The sequence below is a fragment of the Nycticebus coucang genome, chromosome 10, assembly GCF_027406575.1.
Source record: "Nycticebus coucang isolate mNycCou1 chromosome 10, mNycCou1.pri, whole genome shotgun sequence".
In the NCBI taxonomy this organism is placed as follows: Eukaryota; Metazoa; Chordata; class Mammalia; order Primates; family Lorisidae; genus Nycticebus; species Nycticebus coucang.
Window position 1 is genome coordinate 86988749 of NC_069789.1, and position 21771 is coordinate 87010519.

The following is a 21771-nucleotide window of genomic DNA, read 5'->3' on the forward strand; positions in this document are numbered from 1 at the left end:
TTTTAACATTCCTCCCCAAACTTACTATCTGCCATCCTCTTCCAAAAATGGTACCCCAGCACGTGTGTTGTTCAAATCAGAAACACAGCTCATAGTGGATTCCTCATTTTCTTCTTATCCCACATCTCAAATATCAACGAGTACTGTCATTTATACTTCAAAACAGATTCCCAGACATCCCCTCCTCTCTATCATGTCTGCCACCACACTTGTCCAGACCATCACCATCTCACATCCAGACTTTTCTGGTAGCTTCTTTACTAATCTTCCCACTTTTACCCATGTCATCTCTTACATTTCTTCTCCTCCCTGTGGCCTGGAAAATGTTTCGGGGGATTTTCAGATTAATATGAGGGTACAAGTAATTAGGTTACATTGTTTGCATTTGTTAGGTAAAGTTCAAGTTGTAGATGAGCCCTTCACTCAAGGGGTGTGCTGTATACCCCTACATCATGCACCTTAGGTGAGAGCTTACCAATCAACTTCCCTCCTCCTCTTTCCCCTTTTCCTTCCCTCCCCCACACCATTTGAATTAAATTGTGTTTTTCTCTCATGTGGGCATGTCGTTGTTTATCTATTGGTTCATATAGGTATTGAGTACAGGGGATACTTGCTGCTCCATTCTTGTGATAATTGACTAAGAAGAATGTATTTCAACTCCATCTAGGTAAAGCTTCCATCTTTTTCTATAAAAAAAATTGCTTTTAATGAGCAATGGCATCACATCACTCTTCTTTTATAAATACAACACACTTGGTTGGTTATATTTATTTATTCTTATAATAAATATAGCACACCACTTGGTTCCTTGTGATTTGCCAGTTTCTCCCACCTCATCTCTGGCCGCTAGCTCCCTCACCCTATGTGCCCCAACATCACCAGCCTCTTCCATTCTTCAACTATCTCAGGAGCTATTATAGCTGAGAGCCAGGACACATACTCTTCCCTCTGCCAGTAATGGCCACTTTTCCCCTTCTTCTACAAGCACACTGTCTAGTAGATCTCTCCACGGTGATGGAAATAGTGGAGATAAATAATTTTTTATTTTTGTTATTTTAATTAATTAAAATTTAAATAGCCACAGGTAGCTAATAGCTACTGTGTTAGCCAGGACAGTGTAATAGGAATTATTACACTGCCACTCACTAAGGGCCTCAATTCCCAACCTCCCTGGGAGCAAAATCTGCCAATGGAACATGGGAAAAATGGATGTTGCAATGTTCCAACTGCACCCTGCCTATCACCATGGCCCTGTCCACTAGCTGGAATGTGGGTGGGATGGAGACTATATAAAGGAGGGCAACTTCCCGGGGATGACCCAGCAACAATATGGAATGAGCCAGTGTCTCCTGGACTAGCAAACTACCATAGCAGCACTGATCCACATACACTCTGCCATTCCACTAAGATGAATGCTCTCCTTTGGTGTGTAAGTAACTATTCTTGAGTGTTTCTATCAATGCATATCCTATTATTACTCACTCACCCCATCTATGAAATATCCCTACCCTGTTATTCCTATACCTATGCCATGTTCATCTCCTTCATAGAACTTGTCATGAAATTTACTGTTAGAAATTTGCTGTCTTATTTATCATCTATCTTTCCCAGTAGACTTCAAGACAGTGGAGATCATACTTGTTTCATTCACCACTGTATCACCAGGCTTGGCACTTAGATGCTCATTAAAAGTCAGTTGCCTGTTGAAATGAACACAGGGCTCCAGCTGCCCAATTTAATAGTTATACATGGCATCTACTAAGTCAAACACATACATCTTGCCACCAAACAGATTTTCAACCCAATGGTTTAGGAATTTTATATTGGTTTCACATTATTTCTATAATTTTCTATAGCTGAGAGGCATAAGATTTAAAAAATTAGCTTTGGAAAATTTTTAAGATATTCATGGGACTTGGGCGGCGCCTGTGGCTCAGTAAGCAGGGCGCCCGTCCCATATGCGGGAGGTGGCAGGTTCAAACCTAGCCCCGGCCAAAAACCAAAAAAAAAAAAAAAAAAAAAAACGATATTCATGGGACTGCTCAGTACTGGGTCCATTCCTGTGCTTTTTTCTTTCTTTAGGTGAATGAGTTTTTTAATAGTAAACTCTCCTAAAACAGCCCATGGCCCCTACAGTTACCAGTCCCAAAGGAAGCTGCATCATCATTCAGGAGCAAAGGATCAACCTGAGTTAACGACCCCTATTTGCCTTCCTGTTACCTGTCGGGGCCTTGGTGTCGGCCTTCTTGCTCTCCTGGGTCCCCTTCTCGGCCCACACGTACACCATGTACTCCACGCCTGGCCTTAGGCCCGTCAGGATGGTGCTGCTCTGGTCCTTCGCCACTGGAATGTCTTTGGTCTCTCCGTGGGCAGAGGTGTAGCGCACCACGTACCTGTCAATGGTGGCCTGTACCGGGTCCCAGGAGATAGTCACCGTACTCTCTGTTACCTGGTCAGTCACCAGGTTTTTGGGGCTATCAATTTCTAAAAGGAAAAAATGCTGATCAACACACACCAATAATAGGCCTCAGAGTATAGAAACTGGTGGCCCTTTTGCTTGGGATGAGACCTTTTCATGTTTTGTGGGTTTTGCATCTCACAGGCTCTTGTTCTGTTTTTAGCTGTTTCACAGACAAACATCTTCCCTTCCCCAGATATACTGAGCTCCTCAAGTAGAAACTACAATATACCAGAATCTGAAAACCTGACCTATTACCCCTCCTGAGTAAAGGCTACTGAGTAAACACTTAGTGAGGGCTAATGAACACCTGTTTTATGCAGGCATGTTCTAGACAGCGTGCAGGATTCAGAGTTAAAGAAGACGCGGTCTCTGCTCACAAGGATCAAATAATTTTGTGTCCAGCATCATGTCAAATAAAGACCTCCTATTTTGTACTGGAAGATTCTAAAAGCCAGATCCAAATGTAAGCTCCTAAAGGAAGAGGCTGCATCCTGGTATTCCCAGGGGAAGATAGGACACACGGAAAATGCTCAGTACACATCGTTAAGTAACTCAGCAAAAAATAAAACGTATTTAAATATTCTTCAGGATATCATAGACTAGCTTGTCATGCTGTTTGCTGGCTAAATCAGTGTATAAAATGTGGCCATATATCTCTTTCACAATAGTAAGATAAGAATATAACAGGAGTGGGCAGCACCTGTGGCTCAAAGGGGTAGGGCGCCAGCCCCATATGCCGGAGGTGGCGGGTTCAAACCCAGCCCTGGCCAAAAACTGCAAAAAAAAAAAAAAGAATGTAACAGGAGTTATTCATACCCCCCAGAACTCTGCCCACGTACACTGTACCATTCCACAGAAAGGAATGGGTGCCTTTCTTATTTGGGTGTTTCTGTCAACATGTACCCTGTCACTACTCACTCATCCCATCTATGAGAGATCACTGCTCCATTCTTCACTATACCTAGACCATATTCCTCTCCTTCAGAGAAATCAGTGTAATTTACAGTCAAATTTTATACTTATAATATGGTTCGTTTGTAGTAAAGCAAACTACATACATCTCCTTGCTATGGCAGATGTGAATTCTACATTGTTAAGGTCAAATTTTCAATAATCATATTTGATTTTCACTTTCCCTTCCTACTCATGAACTCACTAAAGAGCCTTAACACTGCCCACAGCAAAAGATGCACACAGCCAGAAGAGGAGTTGATGGGCATGACCATGTATGCAATCACAGCCTGGAGATGGCCATGTGGGCCTGGCTTATAAGGAAACCAGTTAAAGGGAAGGGAGGTGTGGTGTGTGCAGTCTGTTATGGAGGGATACCATCCTGCTCTTCCATAAATCAATGGTTTCTATCAATGACAGAGAAGGAAAATAAAACTTGACCATCACAGACTCAGCATGACAAGTCTCATGTTCTGAAAGCACAATGCTCTATTACCTGTTGGGGCCTTGGTGTCAGCCTTCTTGCTCTCGCGGGCCCCCTTCTCGGCCCACACGTGCACTGTGTACTCCATGCCTGGCCTCAGGCCCGTCAGGACGGTGCTGCTCTGGTCCTTCCCCACAGGAACCTCCTGGGTCTCTCCATCATCAGCAGAGGTGTAGCGCACCACGTACCTGTCAATGGCGGCCTGCACTGGGTCCCAGGAGATAGTGGCTGTATTCTCTGTCACCCAGTCAGTCACCAGGTTTTGGGGGCTGTCGATGTCTGAAAGGACAGTGCTGATCAATAAACACAATTATAATAATAGGTACCAAACAGAGAGATCAATGCTATAGCCATCTTGTATTGAGGCAGGTTCCCGTTCCGATGGTTTCCCATAACTTGCTGGTTTTCAGTTGTTTCATGGCCATAGACCTCGTGTCCACAGATGGATCTCTGGATCTTCCAGGAGGCAGCACAGGAGAGTGGGGTGAGTACAACACCCAGAGTGAGAACAGCTGGGTTCTAGTCCTAGCCCACAGTGGCAAAGCAGAGGGATGTCCCTGCAATGGAGCCAGCAGACGAGGGGTCAAATCCCAGTTCTGCCATCAGCCAGCTGTGGCCTGGCTGGGCCTCGTCTTCTTCATTGATAAAATCTGGGGTTCGGGTAACATGGACCCCTTCAAGCATGAATGTTCCATGCATGTATCTAATTTTGTAAATTACCAACTTGTTCTTGTGACCTTGCTTTACTGCTGTATTTGTAAAATGGGATTGTTAATAGTTATTGTACACCTCTCTCTAGATAGTTCTGTAAACTAAGACAAAAATACCACCTAGAAAAGGGGCTTTGAAACCGCTAGATATTACAGTGTTTACAGCTCTGAAGCTACAGAATATTCGCTGTATAATTCAAAATGCAATCAAGGGCAAACTAATCTTTCTGCCTCAAGTCCCCTCTATAGGCCGAAAAAAAAAAAAACAAAAAAAAAAACACAAAAACAGAAGGCGAGGGGAGATAATACTAGTGCATGTTCTATAGAGTTACTATGAGTATTATATGAGTTAAGAATATGTCCCCTGGAGAGACATCACCAAGATAGCTGATTAGAACCTCCTAGCCCTTGTCCCATACCCCAAGAGTCAAAACAACAAATAAACAGCTGCATGTTAATGACAATGTTGATAACTAAAGGAGAGGCCAGCCAGGCGTGGTGGCTCATGCCTGTAATCCTAGCACCCTGGAAGGCTGAGGCAGGTGAATTGCTTGATCTCAGGAGTTTGAGACCAGCCTCAGCAACAATGAGACCCATCTCTACTAAAAATAGAAAAACCAGCCACATGTAGCAGCCCACATCTATAGTCCCAGTTTCTGGGAAGGCTGAGGCAAGAGGATCTCTTGAGCCCAAGAGTTTGAAGTTGCTGTGAGATATGACACCAGGGCATTCTACCCAGGGCAACTGAGGGAGACTTTGTTTCAAAGAAATAAATTAAATTAAATTAAAAGTAAAGAAGAGTACCAAAGTATGTCAGAGGAGTAACAGAAACCCTGGTAAGCAGAGAAACTCAGTATAACCTCAAAGAGAATGGAAGAAAACACTGGGGTCCAACCACCCCATCTTCCAGCCAGAATAAGCCAGGAACCAGGAGAAATGTCTCCTTATGGCACAGAGATAGGAAGGAGGATCCCAGCCACACCCCCCACCACGTGGACACCTACAACCTCACCATGGGGGTCCCCTGCAGCACTCATAGGCTCTAAGCCCAGCTGAAGGAGCAAACTAGAGGCCACACAACTGTGCTCCTCCCAGGGAAGGAGCTGATGCTGTGCCCTGTCCCCTATGGCCACACAGCGACTGTACTATACCAACTCAGAACTGGAGCTACTGCTAGAGGGTGCCTTGGTTTGGGTGAAAGTTGCTATGGCTCCCCTTCATCCCTGAGGCTAAACCACTGTCAAGCCACCCTTGCACGGTGGTCTTACAACCCCAGCTCAGCTCTGAGCAACTGTTCCACCCTTCCCTGTGGGGCAAGCACCAGTGGAACTGCTCCCCTTATCTCCACTCCCCATCCCCAGGGCTGGAAAGGAAGCTGCGCACTCCCTCCTGGGAGAATGGCTTTGGCAAGACAGCTCTGTCTACACTCTTACCCCAGGCTGCACCCTGCCCCTGGAGCCCTGAGCCGAACCTATGGACTGGCTCCTGAGGAAACTGTCTGGGCTGCCTAAACCCATCACACCCCTAGGGCTGAGCTAAAGTGGCACATCACTCCCTGGGGAATCAGTGCCTTGGCAAGCTGAGCAGCTGTGCATCCCAGGGCTGAACTGATGTAGTAAGTACCCAGCGTCCCAGGGCAGCAGGGACATTGGGTACTTACTACAATGTCTTACTAATAGAGCAGTGGCTGAGCTGAGACACCTGCTTTAAAGGCCAGCAGCTCTATTTTCCTGCTTCCCTGGAGCTGGACTGTCCCCCAGAGGGTCTGACCTGCTGAGACACCCCTCCTCAGGGAGTGGAGTTATGGCTGTGCTGATCCTTGACCCCTGGGGCCCAAATAACAGTGTGTGTGGCCATGCTGGGTGCCTGCTGCTGCTGCACCTGGCCACACTCAGCCTAGAACACCGTCAAGTCTCACTCTCCCAGGGTCACAGTGATTTCCAAATGGTGTGCTGTGGTACACTGGTGTGCCGTGAGAGGATCTTAGGTGTGCTGTGAAAACTTTTAAAGATCATTGGTTAAATTATTTTTCAAAAAAAGTTCAAAGCACATGGGCAGCACCCTGTAGCTCAAGGAGTGGGACGCTGGCCCCACATACCGGAGGTGGCGGGTTCAAACCCGGCCCCGGCCAAAAAAAAAAAAGTTCAAAGCACAGTCAAGTATATTCTTTTTAACTCTTTTTTTAAAATCAACATAATTTAAATGTGCCACAGAACTTTAACTGTAGGTTCAAGTATGCTGTGAGATAAAAAAAAAAAAAAAAAGGTTGAAAACACTGGGCTAGAATCACCACTACACAATCCCTCATCCCTAGGAACCCAGTTGCCACTGAGCCCTATTAACTCAGATTCCCAAATTACAGCCATACACTCCACCTAGGTTCAAACCTCCAGAGCACTGCTTCTTCCCTGGAGTTGGGCTGAGGCTGTGCCCTGCACCTCAAGTATAGAATCACAGTTACAACCTTATCCCCTGGACCCAAGCTACTAGGGGGTGCCTCAAAGTCCTGGTCTGGGTGCTATAGAAAGGCTTGATCCAATCGCAGACAGACAGCAACCCTAAGACACAAGACCTAAGTGCCACAACAGCTTCACAAGACCCTGTGCCTAAGACCCTAGTCTCCCAGCCCAGAATGAATTTGAATCTGGAACTCAGCCACAGGCAGCTGCTTGCAGCCCATTTCAGACCTCACTCCAAGAGGGATCCCTTCAGCTAAGTCGTCCTAGTGTGGGGAAATGAATATAGGAGTGCCACAGGGACATTAATGACCTGCCCCACTGCTGCCACCTCCACAAATGTCTGCAGTCTAGACCACTGGGGCGCCCACAGTCACTGCTGATGTTGGACACAGCTAGAGAAGTTACACAGAGACTGTATGAAATCCTTTCATTTGCAGCAACATGGATGGAACTGGAGGTCATTATGTTAGGTGATATAAGCCGGGAACAAAAGACAAAAATCACATGATCTCACTCATATATGGGAGCTAAAAAAATTGATCTCATGAAAGTAGAGAACAGAATGATGATTACCAGAGACTGGGAAGAGTAGGGGAGGCAGCAGGAGGAGAAGTTAGTTAATGGGTACAGAAATAAATTAGGTAGAAGGAATAATAAGTTCTGGTGTTCAATACACAGTCAGTTGACTATAGTTAATCATAAGTTATTGTATATTTCAAAATAGCCAGAAGGGAAGATTTGAATTGTTTCTAACACAAAAAAATGGATAAATGTTTAAGGTGATGGAAATTCTAATTACACTGATTTGATCATTACACGTTGTATGCATGTATGAAAATACCACATGTACTCTATAAATACATGAATTATTATGTATCAATTTTAAAAATGAAAAAACTTGTCTCTTATGATAGTTCTTAGCACTGAGTAGATGCCCAATGACCAGAAGCTATCATGGTTAATAAATATGTTTGTTGATTCTTTTTTTATTGAGACAGAGTCTCACTTTGTTGCCCTGTATAGAGTGCCATGGCATCATAGTTCACAGCAACCTCAAACTCTTGGGCTCGGACAATCCTCTTGCCTTAGCCTCCCAAGTAGCTAAGACTATAGTGCATGTCACAACTTCCGGCTAATTTTTCTATTTTTAATAGAGGTAGGTCTCAGACTCCTCAGCTCAGGCAATCCACCCAGCTCAGCCTCCCAGAGCGATGGGATTACAGGCATGAGCCACCACACCTGGCCCATACCTTAATTCTTTATAAATGCAAGAGATTATGCTCCTCCATACCACACACACAGAAGGTACTCAAAAATGTATTCATATTCACCAAAAAAAGTACCATTTTTTTGTTCTAAATAGTTTCTTACAAAGCCATTTTCCTAAAGTCATTTGTTCATAGATCCTACCACATAAGTTCATTTAGGCTGTGACCCCAAGAAAATCAGTATCTACATTCCAACCTGAGTTCCCACAACCAAGGTAAGGTCAACAGTTTTGTGACCCTTGACTGACTTTCTATCTTTGGCCTATAAAAGAGCCTGGAGAGGTCAATGAAGTGGGACTCAAAGAGCAGATTTATTTGGAAAGTTTCACTGTGAGTCCCATAGGTTTCAGTGGGATCCCTTATGAAGCTTGCTCTGTAGATCCTAAAACAGTACTTCTTAACCAGGAACAATTAGCAACCTTTTGGGTTGTCACACCTCAGGATGGGATGGGGAGACTCCTGGCATGTAATGGGGAGCTGGCAGGGATACTGCTAAACATCCTACAACACACAAGACAGACCCCTGCAACAAAGAATTACCAAGCCCCAAATATCAATAGAGCCAAGGCTAGAAACTTTGCCCAAAGCTTGAGAAACTGGGCTGGTGTCTGACATGCCTAAAATATCTGAGGCAAGAGAATGGCTAGTTGCTCTGATGCAGAGCTAAAAAGGGCTGTAACATTGCAAAAAACCTGTATATCCAGGTGAATGGATCAAGGATACATGCAAATTCCCTGGGACCAGATGTAGGTCAAACATGTGGGGCCCACCGGGTGCCACTCTAGGAGCCATCCAAGAGGCCCACCAAGAGGGACACAGTGACCCCACCAGAGAGGCATTAAAGTGTGAATAGAGGAAAGGGGGATAAAATACCAATAGGAGACAGAGGTTTGCCCACAGGATACTGTAGTGAGAGACCCTCCTTCCCCAAAGAGGAAGACCACAAAGTCTGTTATGACTTTCATAACAGAAAGTCAGCTTCAACATTCAGCAGCCACAACAGGCCCAAACACCTGTGACTGTTATCCTCAACCGAGACCTTCCATGACCCCTGGCTCCTCCTCCTGACCTTTCACCTCTTCTCCTTTGAGATCCCAGCCTCTCCTCAGTTTACCTCTCCCTACAGTGCCAGGCAAAGATGGATCAGAAACTATAGACAGCAAGCTGGATAAATAGTGCTGGAAGTACAAGGAGGGAGAGAGAAAAGGGAAGCCCAGCTGGTCCCCTGCCGGCAGCAGGCAGCCCACAACTGGGCCTAAGCTTTAACTGTAAATCAAGTATTCAGGATTACACGGAAAGGAGCATTTTAATGATTAAAAGGCTACATCTGAGGGACTAAAGGAAACAAAAACAAGCAGGGAAAGCGAGGAGCTTAAAAACACAGTGTTTCTTGACCACAGTCCATACGTCTGGCTCCCTCAGCCTGGTAGTTACTTTGCTTTTCATATTTATTCCTTATCAAGATGAAGCATTTAATGTTTTTTTTTTTATTGTTGGGGATTCATTGAGTGAGAATGGCCCACATCACAAAATCTCAAAATTGCAGATGCTGGCGTGGATGTGGAGAGAAGCATTTAATGTTTTAATAACAAACATGGTGCTTAGACAGGGGAAGAACAAAGGACTATAAATAATAGCCATCAATCTTTAAAGACCAAAGTTTGGAGACCAGAATCTGAGCCCCGAGTTCTAAGAGAAGCCAGTAAAAGGCAGTGAAGGGCACACAATATATTATGAGGAATACCAACCTGCTCTTTCACAAAGCCTCCCTTTATGCCAAGGTCAGAGAAGGAAAACCAGTACGGACAGTCCACGAGCGCAGCAATGACACAGTGATAAGGCATGCTGCATTACCTGTTGGGGCCGTGGTGTGGGTCTTCTTGCTCTCGCGAGCCCCCTTCTCGGCCCATACGTGCACTGTGTACTCCACGCCTGGCCTCAGGCCTGTCAGGACGGTGCTGCTCTGCTCCTTCCCCACAGGAACCTCCTGGGTCTCTCCATCATCAGCAGAGGTGTAGCGCACCACGTACCTGTCGATGGCAGCCTGCACCGGGTCCCAGGAGACAGTGGCTGTATTCTCTGTCACCCAGTCAGTCACTAGGTTTTGGGGGCTGTCAATGTCTAAAAGGCAAATGTGTGGAAAAGCCTAAGCTCTGAAGCCACAGAGGACACCCCCACCCCGTCTCCATGACTTTCATCTGCCAGAGCCCTTTTAGTACAAGGCAGGGGTACTCCCACCCTGAGCCTCTGGTGGGAGTTGAGGGAGAAAGTCATCCCAGGCTCTCAATGTCAGGGGAAAAACCATTATAAACTTTACATTCCTTCTTGGCCTTCAGCTCTGTGAAATGTGAGAAGAACAATGTCTTTTTAGCAGCGTATGGACATCAAGACCACCAACTAAAACAGCTGCCATGATGTTTAAGGTACCTGATTCATCATTTTATCAAGGGCTACTTCCTTGATGGGCACTCTGAAAGTATTATGACAAGCTTCACCATGACCAGATCTATACACATCTTTGATAAGCCCCCCCAAAACAGAGCTACTCTCCCCCTTGACATCTTCCTTCTAGTGGGCCAAGTGGTTTCAAAAACAGCTCATCGCGGTCAGGGAAGAACAGCCCGCTGAGATCAACACTAGAGCAGTCTTTGATCTCTAAAACTTCTAATTCCAAAGACTCTCAGCGAGGGCTACATCCTTTGATACAAAGCACAATCAAATTCACAACTCAAAACGCATTCCAATTGCCCACCTCTCCTTTGTTACCTGTTGGGGCCCTGGTGTCGGCCTTCTTGCTCTCCCGGGCGCCCTTCTCGGCCCACACGTACACCGTGTACTCCACGCCTGGCCTCAGGCCCGTCAGGACGGTGCTGCTCTGCTCCTTCCCCACAGGAATCTGTCTGATCTCTTGATCATCCTCAGAGGTGTAGCGTACCACATACCTGTCAATGGCAGCCTGCACCGGGTCCCAGGAGACAGTGGCCGTATTCTCTGTCACCCGGTCAGTCACCAGGTTTGTCGGGCTATCAATTTCTTTAAGAAAGAAACAAAAGAAAAATGCAGCTTTTACCATTCTCTAGTTCCTAAAAGGCCAAAATGATGACCTCAACAAATTTCAGAGTCTGTTACATGTCAATGATTGACCTATCTAAAAGGTTGAATTAAGCAAGGGGTCTGAAATTCAAAGAATGAGTTTGTCACATTTAACAAGAAGTAGTTTTCAGGCAAAGCCACCATTTATATAGATATAAATGTTTCTCACAAGTTGCTTTAGGATAAAAAGACTTGATCTTCACATTCAAATTTGTCCTTTACCCTGAATTTATATAATACAGTTGTCTGCTTCCTGACTTCTTGTACCTGAAAGCAATTATATTTAATAAATCTCTGCATCTGCTCTAATATGTTCTTTGGGAAGAAAAATATCCTAGAAGTAGGAGCTGCCAGTTCTTTTCAGACAAAACATTTTGTCTGTGACCAAGGAACCAGGAGATTTTTTAAGTGATGGTATCTGAGCTCTGGGTTAATAAAAATAATCTTACTTATAGAATCACGTCGAGTTTCCATGTGATTAAACTGGGTTAGAACCTGGGCTCCACAGTTTCCTGATAGCTAACTTTGGATGAGCCAAGTAATATAGGTCTCCATCTCCTCATCTCTCTGAAGAAAGAAATATCAGTACCTACCTCATAGGTTACGGTGAACAGTAAATGCTCAAAAACGGATTGTTATTACTAATGGCACTTGAGATATGGGATGCTATTTTCTTTTCAAAGTATAAACCCTTAGAGTCAAAAATCCAAGCAATTGGGAGTATGGTTGGCATGGTTTTATTATCCTGTTTCAGTAGCCACTTCCTTAAAAGGCTGCATTTTCTGTGATGGCGCCTGAGTTTTAGAACTCCACACAACTATGTGCAAAAATCTGCAGGCCGGCCAGCTGGGTGGACTGCATGGCCACAGACAATGACTTACCTTGCAGAGCACAGAGTTCAGCATGCACCATGAATATCCGGCATATAAGGACAAACAATTCAGCACCCAGGACTCTGCGCTGGCCTCATCCTCATCCACGCACCACTCTCACAGACCTGCCCACCACCAACCCACCAAAGATCACCTAACCTGTCATGGCTGTGTACCATGAAATATCTCAAGGGCCAAATGCTATTTAGCATGCCAAGAAATCATCATTGCTATCACTTGTGTTGCATTCTGATAATCCTATGAAGGAGACACTAATATGTCTCATCTTACAGATAAGAAGCTGAGACCAGGCACAGAGGTAGGAGCATTGCTTGAGCTCAGGTGTTTGAGACCATCTCTGTTTAAAAATAGAATAATTAGCTGAGCACAATGGTGAACATCTGTAGTCCCTGCTATTCACAAGACTTAGGCAGGAGGATCGTGGCTTGAACCCAGGAGTTTGAGGTTGCAGAGAGTGCTCATGATGCTGCTGCACTCTAGAGGGGGTCACAGAGCAAGACTCTATGTCAAAGTAAACAAAACAAACAAAAAACTGATGGGCAGTGGCTCACACCTATAATGCCAGCACTTTGGAAGGTCAAGGCAGAAACATCACTTGAGGTCAAGAATTCAAGACTGGCCTGGGCAACATAGTAAGACCCTGTTTCCAGAAAAAAAAAAAAAATTAAAAATTAGCGAGTATGGAGCACACACCTGTAGTCTTAGCTACTCTGGAAGTTGAGGCAGGAGCCTAGGAGTTCAAAGCTTCAGTGAGCTATGATTACACCACTGTACTCCACATTCCATCCTGAACAATAGAGGAAGGCTGTTCCAAAAAGAGAGAGAGAGAAAAAAAATAAGAAAGAAAGAAGAAACTGAGAAACAGATGAAGAGAAAAAGAAAGAAAGAAAGAAAGAAAGAAAGAAAGAAAGAAAGAAAGAAAGAAAGAAAGAAAGAAAGAAAGAAAGAAAGAAAGAAAGAAAGAAAGAAAGAAAGAAAGAAAGAAAGAAAAGAAAAGAAAAGAAAAGAAAAGAAAAGAAAAGAAAAGAAAAGAAAAGAAAAGAAAAGAAAAGAAAAGAAAAGAAAAGAAAAGAAAAGAAAAGAAAAGAAACTGAGAAACAGATGAAGTAACTTGCCCAAGCCACTCAGCTAATAAATATCAGAGCTGGATTTAAAACCTGAATACTCAAGCTTCTGAATCCATATTCCTAACTACTTAACTGCTTCTCTGAGGGTCTCCATATTCAATGACTATCCAGAACAAAGCCCAAACAATAAGTGAATCCTTTCCTTCTAATTTCCTGCCAAGTGTTCTGAAAACTCAAGTGGGCTCCAGGATAAGATTGCTCTGAATTCAGGGATACACTAGAGGATTTAAGCAAGAAAAAACAGCCAGTTTATATCCCATATAGTCCCAAGACCGCTGCAGGCATGAGCTGAGTGCAGCGACTGGGTGAAGTATGAACACCTCACGGTTTCTGAAAACTTAAAGGCAGAACCAGTACATTTGGTGAATGTTGACTCAGGATGCAAACCATTTCCACAGTCTCCAAGAGAGCTCTCGATTATATGCAAAGTGCTTGTACAGCCACTGCAAACTGAGATAAGCATTCAAATTCACTGTCAGCCCAATGTTTTGAGTTTCCACATCTAAAAAATGAAAATTAGCAAATGTTACTCTAATTTGCATATGGAATGCCAACCCAAATAAAGTATGACCTTCTGTATCAAATTAAAAGGCTGCTCTTTTTTTGTTTGAAGTTAAAAAGGAAAAAAATTCATAATTATGAAATTCAAAATTGCTTTTATAACCTTTCCTGCCAGCCCTGCAAACAAAAGAGCTGGTGCCAGGTAAGCAGTGACCTCCTGTTTCAAAAATCAAGCTCCCTGCCGCGAGGAGGCCTGTTTCTGCTCCTGTTCTTCTGTTACCTGTGAGGGCCTTGGTGTCAGCTTTCTTGCTCCCCTGGCTGCCCCTCTCAGCCCACACGTAGACTTTGTACGCCTCTCCTGGCTTCAGGCCCGTCAGGGTGGTGCTGCTCTGGTCCCTGTGTACTGCCGTCTCCTTGGTGTCCCCATCAGCAGAGGTGTAGCGCACCATGTACTTGTCTATGACAGCCTGAACCGGGTCCCAGGAGACAGTCGCTGTGTCTTCTGTCACTCGATCAGTGACCACATTGGTTGGACCATCAATTTCTTCATAAAAATACATGAGAAAGAAACATCAGAGGAACCATTTGGCTGGTCAAGATCATAGATGCTTAAAGATATGATTGACCTAGTCCAATGGTCTACACAATGCAAGAAGCTCTCTCCATCATCTGGAGAGACAACTGGTTCCTGTTTGAACTCGAAACTGAGAAACACCTCCCTAATGAACAAAACAATCCATTCTACTTTCTGACCCCTGAATCCATTAGAAAAGACTGCTTCAAGTGTAGCCACTTGAAGAGTAGCCCCTTCAACCGTGTCTGCCCTCAGTACACATACAGAATGCATCTAATGCCTCTTCCAGGAAACCACCCAGCAAAGGTGCAAGAAAAGCTATCATTCCCCTTCCTAATTCTCCTCACATTACCTCTCCTATCCATTCCTCCCAAATTATACTTTCTAGACCTGGCACTTATATATAGTTGCATTCTTTTCTCTTTTCAAATAAAAATCCCCAAAACTCAGTTCATTCATTCAACAATTCATTGAATGTCCATTATGCCAGGGAACATTATGACACTCAAGAGTCATCAGTGAGAAAACCAGAAATCTCTGCCTATATGTAGTTCACATTCAAAAAGGATCAACGTAGAGTAGTATTTCAGCTATGTCCTAGATACCATGCTGAACCCATGGCCTTGGAAAACTAATTTTTTTCCACATATGTCTCTGCTAACCCACAGGTTCTCAACCTTTGTCAACCAAGTACTACCACCAGAGATTCTACTTCAGAAGATCGCCCATAAGCCATGGCATCTCTCTTTAAAAGTTAAATAAATAAAACTCCCCAGGTGATTTCTGATGCACGTCAAAGGTTGGGAACCCCTCTGCTAAGCCACATCATCCTCATTTTTTTTTTTTTTGCATGTGTAATACATTTTTTTGGACCCAACATTTATTCCTGTTAGATTTTATCTTATGGATTCCATGTATAATTTAGTCTTTCATCCAACATGCTCATTTTTCTTCCCAGCCTCTTCTCACTTGAGAACTTAATAAGTAAGCCATCTGGGCACGTCCATCAGGGTTGCTGACAAGGATGGTGCACAGAGCAAAGCTTAGACATGCCATGAGAACCCAACCTACGTGCAGATTGTATTCTTTTGGGCAATGACACACAAAACATCTTCTTTTGGACACCCAAGCATTTTTCCTTCCTTTCATGCTATTCTTGTTCTCTCAGCCCAGGGCTCTCCAGAGAGAAATTATAACTTCATATACTGTCATGTTTTTAAAAATAGCCTGAGAAACAGAATGAGAATCTGTCTCAAAAAAAAAAAAAAAAAATCTTAGTAGAGATAGGGTCTCTCTATGTTGCCAGGCTGGTCTGAAGCTATTCTCCTTCCTCAGGCTTCTAAAGTGCTGGGATTACAGGAGTGAGCCACCATCCCCAGCCAGCCTCATTTTTTAATATCAGCTACAATGTACCTTTGCCAAGCACAATGGCAGCATTTCATTTGCGTGCCAGGAATGAAATATATTCCATTACAAGAGGCAGTGCATGTTTTATTTAGTAAATCAATTGCTATTTATTGAGTATATACTAAATTCTGCATGTTTTTCATATATTACTATCCAATCTTATTGTAACAACACAAAGCACTTATCAGATTTCCCAAGTACTAGTTTGGAAAATGAATAATGGCTACCATTTTTAGAGCACTAAATCTATGGCAGACTCAGAGAGGTTAAGATAGTTTGCCCAAGATCACTCAGCTGGCCAGTGGTAGTGGCTGACTCATTCCACAAACATGCAGTGAGTGCTTGTCTAGAGCTGGGGATTCAGCAGGGCTGTGGGTTGAATAGTAGGGCCAGCATCTAAACTCATTCCTACCTAACAAAGACATTTCCACTTGGTATCACCATAGCTAGGCAGCACTATCATCAGCCTTTTCTTTTGAAATAAACAATAATAATAATAAATTCTAAATGAAGTGTGATCTGAAAGGCTGCTATAATCTGAAGTCTAGCAGCAGTAATAGATTAGCATTTGGAGAGACAACTAGAGAAAGAAAATGGTCTTTTCTATGACCATTCTATCCTCAATGGTCCTTGAGGATGTCAAGGACCTTTGCAGGCTCAAGCAGCCTCTGAGAGAATGTTCAGGAGAAAGAGTGCACAGCAACAGAGAAGGCTCCCCTCTTGGCCTGCTGCTTCTTTCAATGCAAGACACAATTCAGAGCATGCCAAAGGCTAGAGAAATTAGTGGTGAACTGGGAACAGAGAAATCAGGATGTGAGAAGAAGAGAGCAAGAACACCCTAACATTTCTGCTCTTAAAGTCCCTGGGCCTCGCCACCTCCAAAGTGACCCCCATCCATGCAGCCCCAGGTCCCAGCAGTGCCACCCATTCCCTCTCCTCATCTTAGCTCGGTGCTTACAGCTATAGCTTTTGCAAACCACAGCCCAGGTCAATGGCTGTGTGGGATCCGTGCTGCCTGGGTGTGCTGAGAGATCAATCACATCCATGTCGGTGGACTGAAGAAAGTGCAACAGCCCAGAGCTCTCAGAGTGCTCAAAGGATGGAGAAGAACCAGGGAAAGGCATCTGGAGTCTAAAAAGCAATCAGGTAAGGCTAGGCAGGGTGACTTACACTTATAATCCCAGCACTCTGGCAAGCCAAGGCAGGTGGATTGCTTGAGCTGAGGAGTTTGAGACCAGCCTGAGCAAGAGTGAGATCCCATCTCTACTAAAAATAGAAAAACTAGCCAGGCATTATGATGGGCACCTGTAGTCCCAGTTACTTGGGAGGTTGAGTCAAGAGGATCTCTTGAGCCCAAGAGTTTGAGGTTGCTGTGAGCTAGGATGCCAAGGCTTTCCACGCAGAGTAGACAGTAAGACTCTGTCTCCAAAAAAAAAAAAAAAGAGGGAGAGAAGGCAAGTAAAACAAAATCATATAATTCCAGGGTTATAGAAGATCTGAAGTTTAAGCCCAAAAAGGTGATATGACTTCTATAAGCTCACAGAGCCAGTTAGAGGCTAGGCCAGCCTAGAAGTAAGGGCTCTCTGCCTTCTCCCTCCACAACTTCTCTCAATTCCCTAACAACTTAAACAAGAAGGGGGCTCTTCACTGAGTTGTCCTTCTCCTTGAAAATCCCCAGGATGGAAATCAGATGCCAAGATAGATACAGGAAAGGGAGGAAAGCCTCAGAGATGGGACCTCCATGACAGGCCACATAGCTGGAAGAGATCAGCTCTGCAAGACTTAAACCTCCCTCTCTGCCAATAAAGAATATGGAATCATTAGCAGTTTTTCCACACAGTGAAGCTTTACAGTAGCTTCAGTAGCTGGCCAAGTCACAGATGAGTCACACCTGTAGCCACAAATGCAAGACAGGCTCTCCCTGGCTCAGCCCCCAGGTCCTCCTCAGGATACAACTTCCCACCTACTGGATACTAGCAGCCCTGATGGGGCAGAGAGATTTAAAGCCAGACATCCAAGGCCTGATACAAGGGACTTTCAGTACACATATCAAAAGCTTTGTACATGTATGGAAGCTTGAGGACCTGAGTTAGTTAGAACAAAGATGGGCCCTCCCCTTTAAAGAGATCTAATTTGCAAAACCTGAACACAGTATATAGAAGTTAGTTGGGAGCTCTGTTTACATTAGGAAAGTTTATTCCACTTTATAAGAAGATTCGCCACAGGGTTGGGTGAGGAGTAGCTATTCTTGGTCTAGGCTATAACACACACTACATGTCGACCCTCCAGCACATGGCCACAGGCACTAGGAATAGGTTTCTCCATTCACAGTGGCCACCTGTGAATCACCCAGTTGGTGTAGTGGAAAATGACGCAACCAGGATGTAAAATCTATGAGCTACAGGCTTAGGGGCAGAGAAAGGGGATCTGTGGCCTGTGTTACTAGTTTGAAGGTTGCTTCGCAGACAAGGTGCCTTTGAATGGACCTATGCATTCATGACTTTGCTTTCACAGGCCTCCTCTTTCTACTGCCTTTCCACTGTGGCAACAAAGTTATTCAGAAGGCACCATTTGTAGAGCAGGTATTCAGAGAGAACAAGCCTTCTTCTTGCTGTCCTCGAACTTTGCTTTTGGAAAGATTAGCAATTTCAGTCTCAAGTTCAAATGCTGCCAGCTCAGCTATTCACTAGTTCACTCTGAGTCTCCTAAATGTAGGTTTGAATGTTCTCGTCTAAAAAATGAGAATAATACTGCTTGCAATACTATTATAGGGCTCAGAGATAATATTTATAAAGTCTCACCGTATACAGAAGCCCACTAGAATACAGTGGTTACTCACAGAATAGAGATTATTATGGTTTTTCAGCCCCTAGCTGTGTGAAGACAGGAGTTCTGACTATTGACAGGGAGCTCATCTTGGAATGTGGAGTTTGGGAAGGAACGTTTTAGGAAACAAAGCCATTTCAACGGAACCTTTGTCCACAGATCAGTAAAAAATGAAAAAGATAAGAGAAGCAAAGCTGTTATTTCAGCAGAACATAATCTAAGGGGAAAAGTTTCCAAAAATTGTTGAAAAGAGAATGAATTATGGGTGGCACCTGTGACTCAAAGGAGTAGGGCGGCCAGCCCCAAATGCCAGAGGTGGCGGGTTCAAACCCAGCCCTGGCCAAAAACTGCAAAAAAAAAAAAAGTAAATGAACTATGCCACCTATTCCACCGTGCACAGGAGCTTGTGAAATTATAATACAGCAAGCATGCTTTGTTTTATACTCCCCACGGGGAGGCATGAATCATAGAAGTTAAAAAAAAAATTAAAAAATAAGCAAGAGAGAGGACTTTAAATTCATTTAGCCCAGACCTTCATCTTATAGATACAAAAACTGAGGGCAAAAGAGTGGCGCTACCTCTCAGTTTGTGGCCCGCCTAATAGATATGAAGTGTGGCTGCCCGGGGGCAGGAAGGGGATCAGAGGAAGATGTCCAGGGACATACACCCTGAAGACACACTGGCCTGGCCTGCGCTTTGTCCTTGCTACTCTTGAAGCTGGCCCACTTCTGAGGGCTGACCTTTCTGGAAGGTGCTCCAATGCACTCTGAGTGTGTTAACAGGGTGAGGAATCTCAGTCAACCCTTTCTCCTTCATGGTAGTGGTTCCACTGGGTGACTTGTTAAGTGGAAAATACCTGAACTGTGTCATTTCCTCCCTGTACTTACTTACACGGTTCTTAAGATTCGGTGTCTTTTTCCATCTTGTGGGATGTAAAACATTTGGAGAAAACAGAGATTTTTTTTTTTTTTAAATCCCTAAGTTAATTAACAGTCTAGTCAGGTTTGAAAGTATTTCCTGACATTAGAAATTACGGAGTCTTTTTCCTTTTTTATGTTGGTCAGACATATGACACAAATTTATTTGAAATCCCATAAAATATTCCATCCTGCTTTTAATTGGATATAATTGACAATAAAAACACTACTTGAGTGGTAACATTCTAGTTGGGATAATATACATAGTACTTGAAAGGTTAACTAGCAAATCAAGACCATATGTCCTTAAATGTTCTCAGGGACTAAGGCGAAGATGGCTGACATTAAATGTGATCATAGAAGGCTTTAGTGGAGAAGTTAAGTTTTAACTCAGCCTGGAAGGATGAATGGTATCATTGCTGTGAACCCTGCAGGAAGCTTCTAAAGGGACCATATCTTCTTTGCCTAACTGTACCTTGCAATAAATGTTGAATTGAATGAATTGGTAACTAAAGATAATAGCAGACAGTTTTCTAGGCTGGGGTAACAACATAAACACACAACACAGAGAAATAAGCCTGTTCTTGGGAAACCCCAAGAATAATCTGGCTACAGGAAATAGTGAGAATAATAGTGGCCAATGATGTGATCAACCAAGCCTACGCAATGAGGCTGCCATGAAAGCCAGGAAAGCATAGGGTTTGGAGGCTTCCTGCTCGCTGAACACACAGAGGTTCCTGGAGGGCGGTGCTCCCTGAGGAGACGTGGGAGCTCCATGCCCCTTCCCACGTACCTTGCCCTATGCCTCTCTTCCATATGGTGTTCATCTGGATCCTTTTTTAGTAAATGAGTAAATGTAAGTAAAGTGTTTCTCTGAGTCTGTAAGCCTTCCAGCAAATTATGGAACCCAAAGAAGAAGTCCTAGGAACCCACGATTTATAGCCAGTTGGTCAGGAGTATAGGTCACAGCCTGGGGACAGGTATTGGAGAAAACAGAGATTTTTTTAAAATCTTAAAAACCAAATCTTAAGAACCGTGTAAGCAAGTACAGGGAGAAAATGAGACAGAGTTATTAAAAAAACATAATAATGAATTATGCATCTGAAGTGGAAGCAGTCTTATTGGACCAAGCTCTTAACCTGCAGGATCTGATGCTATCTCTCTAGGTAGATAGTGTCAGAATTGAATTACAGGACACCCAGTTGGTGTGCAATGGAGAATTGCTTGGTGTACAAGGATAACCTACTTCCAGAGATGGAGTGTTCTATGTTGTGCTGACTGTGCTTACCTCTTGCAGGAAGGGAAAAGCAGGAAGCACTTTAGCTTTGTAGCTAAGCCCTAAGGCTTAGATTGGGACATCCTAGTTCAAACCCCAGCTCTGTCGTTTCCTAAGTAGTCAATCTTGAGTTGAACTTCTCTAAGCATCAGTTTTTTACATACAACCTAAAAATAATAATAGTACCTAATTCATAGGATTTCTGTAAGAACTAAATGAGGTAAGTCACAAAAAGTGTTCAGTGAGTATGATGCCTGGAACATAGTGAGCTCTCAATTTACAGCTAGAGAGAAAACCACCAGAAACAAGGAAGAACTTATTTTCAACTTACTGAGATAATAGTCCACTGTTCAGACAGGCAGCACAGTCTAGACAGTTTAGCTTATAAATTAAATTTTATCTTATCCTTTGTAATTGTTCAACTATATCTCTTTCATATTCCAGATATGCAATCTGTTAAGCAGATAAAATGGTGATTTCAATTCTTGCACCATCTCACCCCTTATTCTCCACCACCCCAACTAGCTACTTTCAGGACTGAATTGGAAAAAACTAAAAACCTTTTCAAGGAAGACTCAAAATTCAAAGACTCCTTCTTTGCTGGCTCCAAGGATTCTCCTCCACCGGTGGCATTACATTGTAGATCACAGGTTCCCAACTTAGAGAAGGCCGGAACACAGTTATTGCAGGAGGTTCACAATTCAATATGGGCTCAAGTATTATTTAAAAACTAAACTGTGGGGGCAGCGCCTGTGGCTCAAAGGAGTAGGGCGCCAGCCCCATATGCCGGAGGTGGTGGGTTCAAACCCAGCCCCAGCCAAAAA

At 43.8% G+C, this 21771-nt stretch overlaps 1 protein-coding gene across 1 annotated transcript in view; it reads right to left on the reverse strand.

Moving 5' to 3' along the window:
- The window catches only part of TNN (tenascin N), a 55256-nt gene that overhangs the window by 25040 nt on the left and 8445 nt on the right, over positions 1 to 21771 (reverse strand). The window contains exons 6-10 of the mRNA XM_053606717.1: positions 14228 to 14491; positions 11100 to 11366; positions 10188 to 10454; positions 3909 to 4175; positions 2221 to 2484 (exon numbers count right to left, since the gene is read on the reverse strand). Of these exons, the coding sequence (XP_053462692.1) occupies positions 2221 to 2484; positions 3909 to 4175; positions 10188 to 10454; positions 11100 to 11366; positions 14228 to 14491 (1329 nt within the window). The remainder of the gene's footprint in view (positions 1 to 2220; positions 2485 to 3908; positions 4176 to 10187; positions 10455 to 11099; positions 11367 to 14227; positions 14492 to 21771) is intronic.